General features: G+C 38.3%; 1 protein-coding gene across 4 annotated transcripts in view; it reads left to right on the plus strand.

Annotated features, from left to right (window-relative positions):
* The window catches only part of LOC125037289 (E3 SUMO-protein ligase PIAS2-like), a 43,172-nt gene extending 38,183 nt beyond the window's left edge, over nt 1–4,989 (plus strand). For 3 of the 4 annotated variants that reach the window (XM_047630349.1, XM_047630350.1, XM_047630351.1), the window contains exons 11-12: nt 133–213; nt 1,812–4,989. In XM_047630349.1, coding sequence (XP_047486305.1) covers nt 133–213; nt 1,812–2,467 — 737 coding nt within the window. In that variant the 3' untranslated portion in view covers nt 2,468–4,989. The remainder of the gene's footprint in view (nt 1–132; nt 214–1,811) is intronic. The other variant, XM_047630352.1, reaches the window with a different exon arrangement.
* Nucleotides 4,990–5,000: the final 11 nt, after the last annotated feature.

The raw sequence follows: 5,000 nt of genomic DNA on the forward strand, positions 1-5,000 counted from the left end.
TGCAAAAGATGAAGTCGCTGGTCTGGTCATATATCTTGTACGTGCTGTAGAAAAAACAAACAAACAAAAAAACAGTAGACTGGGCTCTCCGAGGAGTTCGTAAAATTACCCAAACCACTTTTGCGCTTACAGAGGGCACTAAGTCAAACGATTCTTGGTGCGTAGGGGAAGTTGACCCTGGGAAGCGCCTCGTCTTTAGGAAGTCCCTCTCCTGTAAGTACTCATCTCGTGCCTTGGTGTGGAGAGAGTGTGGTGATGTACATACAATATATATATGCCTTCTGAGAAGGTGCAGGAATCCCCCTCGGTTCATCTGGGCTGTGTGTGTAGCAGGCTGCAGCAGCTGTGGCAGCAGCAGTGGTGGAGGAGGCGGTCTTGTCATGGGCTTTAGGAGGGAGTAGGTGAAAGAGATTAGGATCAAGATTAGGGCTTAGTGGTATTTGCCATGCTCTGGGTATAGTCAGTGGCTCATCTTGTCCTTTGGGATTAGGAAACAAAGTAGATTTCCTCTTCAGTGTCCTGGTGGCTCTCTTCAAGTTGAACACTTCAGAATTTGATAGATTGGAAATATAAAAAAATGGAAAAGAAAGATCACATGAATAGAAAGTTGATATCTTTTTATTGCTCATTGCTTGTGTGTCTTCAGTAGTTTCTTGGGATTGAAGTTGAGTCTTTCTGTAGAAGCTGTTCTGTTCCCTTTCTTCAGATATATGATTGATTGATGAACATTTCAGGTACATCACCTGTCATCTTTATTTTGAGCGAATTATTAGTGTAAAACCATGTACAAAGAGATGCCACACCAAGTTAGGGTAGATCATACAAGATGTTAAAGCAGTGATTATTAGGGCAGGATAGGTCTGTTCTGAAGTACCAAGTATCCATGACAGAGGATAAGAATGGTAGAGAGAGAGAGAGAGAGAGAGAGAGAGAGAGAGAGAGAGAGAGAGAGAGAGAGAGAGAGAGAGGGAACGTAGGGCAGCTGCACACACAGGACGTTTCTTTGCATCTGTTGGTTAGGTGTCAGCTGCAGGAATGTCATTCACCACAGAGGGAATAGGGGGATTCGAATCTCATCAAGGCACCTCATCCTTTGTCATATGTCTCTAAAGAGGGAATTTTCACACTTAAAATAAATTTATTAGTATTTTATGTTTCTCATTTTTTATCGTAATCACTTGAACTCTCTTTTTAGAATTCTCTGATCATTCTAGAGATTCTGAGAATTTCCTTTGCCTTTTTCACTTTAATTAATTAGAAAGATTGAAAGATAAAAACAGAATATATATATATATTCTCTGTTCACTCTTAAGAAGTCCATAATGACTTTGACTCAGTTGATGGTGGATCTGGCAGCTGTTACCCAGCAAAGCAGCATGCTATGGCTTTTGTTTTTGTTTTTGTTGTTGCGGTTATATAAGCCCTCAGTTTTTGAATTTCTTAAACAGCGTGTTAGGTTGATTTTGTTTTAGGTTAAGCATGACTACTAACAACCTCCTGCATGACTTGAATTTGCTGTTTGGATGGTAAATGCCTTTTATAGACTTAGTGCCAATTTCTTGCTGCTATTTGTTTATTTATTTAAATCTAAAACCACTAACAATTGCCACAAACAGAATATGTACAGTAAACAATGTAGTTTTTACTAATTATGATAGAATGCATGATTCATTTTTTATGTATTTTTTTTTCTTTTTTCTATCATTTGTGAATTAATTGTAGACCATATATAAATACTTATGACCATTGAATAATTAAAGAATAACAAAGGACACCCTCCTAATATCCTTTCATCTCTTCCACACAAACAGGCTCTTTGAATGGCACCGGAGGATTGCTGACGCCAGCAGGAGGTGGCAGCAGCGGCACAACATTCTCTCCTCCTTCCTCTGGGTCAGTGAGTCCCCAAGTGATCTGCTTAGACAGCCCCGCATCATCCCCCTCCCCCCCTCTCCGCAGACCCAACCAGGGACCTTCCCCCCTCCCTGCGGGCATCTCTGTAACCCCTGTAGTTTCCACCCCCGCTGTTACATCTTCCAGCACCTCCTTTGCTTCAGGGCACAGTGATGTGCGGCAGGTGATCAATGTGACCTCCAGAAGCACCCCACCTGTCACAGCCAGCAGTAACAGCAGTAGCAGTAGTAGTCCTGTGCCACATGCCACCATCACCCCAGTCCCTTCCACCACCAGTTCATCTGCAACCATATCCACACCCAGTCCCAATGCCTCTAGTTTCCTGACTCCCAGCCCACAAGACCCCTTGGCTACCTCATCTTCTTTTAACCTTCAGCAAACTTCCTCAGCTGCTGCTGCAGCAGCTGCAGCAGCAGTAGCAGCAGCTGGCCTTACACAGAGTCCCTACTCCCTTCCTCCCGCATTACAGAACCTGTTCAACCCCTTAGGGATGATGCCTCCCACTACACCCTCTGGCAATTTACCCTTCAGACCACAAGACAGATTCCTGTAGAATCCTAGCCAAATATATTTGTAGAGAATTGGGCTGGACCTTTGAGGGGATGTAAGGATGGTTGCGGCATTTGCGCATCACCACTACCACTACTACCACCACCAACAGGGTTAAGGCACCTCAGCAGTTTGAGAATAGCAGGAGCAAAGTTTCTTAGACAAACTATTTCTTGTCTTTGGAAAATAATACATACTCTTCTTTATTTGCAAAATACCTTTTGCAAAACTTTCCTTCACCAAAGTGTTACAATGTATTCTTAGTTGAGTGTAGAGGTTATTCTTCTCATAGTCTTTTGGTTCTTGCAAAAGACTTAATAGTAGTTGTAAGTAATAATATTGGAAATAGAGGAAATGTTACAAGTACAAATGTATCCTGTGAGAGTTTGTTCCTTGAGGGGTCTGGTTAACAGCTGTACAGTGAGGAGAATTGGACTAACATGAACATTTAGATTCATTGGTATTTCACATCATCTTTTGTAACTTCTGTTCTTCTTTGTGTCCACTTCATTTTTTACCTCAAGTTTGCCATAGTTTTATGTAAGAGATGGTTATCTTTACCTATACCATTTCTTTCTAGTGTTTATCACAGAGGCAGAAGTTTGACTGGCTTATTGTGGAGTCACATAACAAAATCCATTTCTACTGACTCACGGCCTTTGAGTTATTTTTATCTTACTGAAAGTTATTTACACTACTTGTATGTGGCATTAAAGTGGCCTCATTTAGTCAAAGGTTGCCCCACCTTTGGACCCAACAGGGTGTGTGTGGTAAGATGGTCGGATTCCGAGGTAAACAACAACGCATCCATTGGTCCCCTCAAGTATGTGGCAACCACTAACGTCCTCTCCAGTAGCAGTAACTCCTGGAGCCCATCTCAAAACTTAGTCGTGTCCACCAGGAGTGAGAGTCCCCTACCCCAAGAGGGAAATGACTCCAGCAGAATTCTCGCCACAAACACATGCTACCGTAAAACGTACAATCTCAGGAAAAGGTCCTCAAATACCGCTGCCGAGTGATCACATTTTGAGGAGCTGTGATTTTTCTTTACTTTTGATAATGTTGATGCCTCATCAGCATTTTTTTTTAATCATTCTTTATTCTTTCTTTCATTCTTGTTAATTTTCTTTTCATTTTTTTTAACATGACACAATTAGGTAAATTTTAGTTTTTCTGTAATGCATTTACTGCCAGCAAGATAAACATTTTGTCTTAAACTTGAAATATCAAGTGCATCAATCTGTTCTGTTCTTGCCTCTAAGCTGTACAGATGTTAACCAAAGCAATTTGAAGAAATGTATATATATTGTGTATCAACTATGAATCTGAAGTATTTGTTAAAAAAAAAGTTATGCTGCAGCTTCCATGTGTTTCATTGTATGATATATTTGTCTAAGCGTATCAGCCTGACCATGTAGTGAATGTGTATATTTTTTTTTTTTTTTTTTTTCTTTTTTTTTTTTTTTTTTTTTTTTTTTTTTTTATGTAGTGTACACATAGATGGAACACTACTGCTCATTGATATTGAGACAGTAATAGGGTATATATCTATGTGTTTATGATTTGGAAAGAGTGAAGAATGGGGAGGGAGGATAATGATTTTTAAGGATATCTGCAGTATAGATTTTTTTTGTGAATTATTTATTATGTAATAAAGGATAGACATTGATTTATTGTTACAATGAAGTAATAAGAATTAGTTCTCTTTTCTGTGCTTTCTGCAAATGCAGACGGTTATATTTCACACTGCTATTGTCATTCTCCTTGTTTACCCAGCCTTCCATATGTCCATGACACTACTCTGCATGGCTGATATTTTCCCCCTTTTTTTTCTTTTTTCATCATTATTATTATTATTATTAATATTATTATTATTATTATTATTATTATTATTATTATTATTATTATCATTCATTTTGTTCTTTATGGAATCCCTTCTTTAGGTGCGCAACTAGCATGCGCATGTGTCTACAAAGTACAGATGCCATTAGGATAGATCCATTTCAGATTCATGCAACATACAACATTCCCAGCACTTTCTTTTTGAGTTATGAATCTGCCGCTAGTTTCCATGATGGAGATCTGGCCAGTATTCGTATTTATTCAGCTCTTGTATATTTTTCTTTCTTTCTTTTTATTTATTTTTTATTGATTTTTTATCTGTCCTCATTTACATTTTTTTATTTATGTTATAGGCCAAATTCAGCTCATGTATTCCATTCATTCTTCATTTCTCTATGCACTTGCCACAGTCGTACAGGGAACTGCATAAATGAAATTCCTTAGGAAAATAATGTATTATGTATTTATTGAGTTGGTCTGTAAAGCGTTGATACAGCTTGTTGTGTGTCAAGTGAAAGTTGTACTTTTAAAACAGAGCAGTAAATGGACAGGCCACAGAATTGTACAGCCTACATATTATTATTATTATTATTATTATTATTATTATTATTATTATTCCTTGGGTATTACACATATTATCTGCTGTAACTAAATGGTAAAATTTTTAATTAAAAAGTTTGATAAGATGCCTTTTT

This window comes from Penaeus chinensis, chromosome 23 (assembly GCF_019202785.1).
Source record: "Penaeus chinensis breed Huanghai No. 1 chromosome 23, ASM1920278v2, whole genome shotgun sequence".
Classification (NCBI taxonomy): domain Eukaryota; kingdom Metazoa; phylum Arthropoda; class Malacostraca; order Decapoda; family Penaeidae; genus Penaeus; species Penaeus chinensis.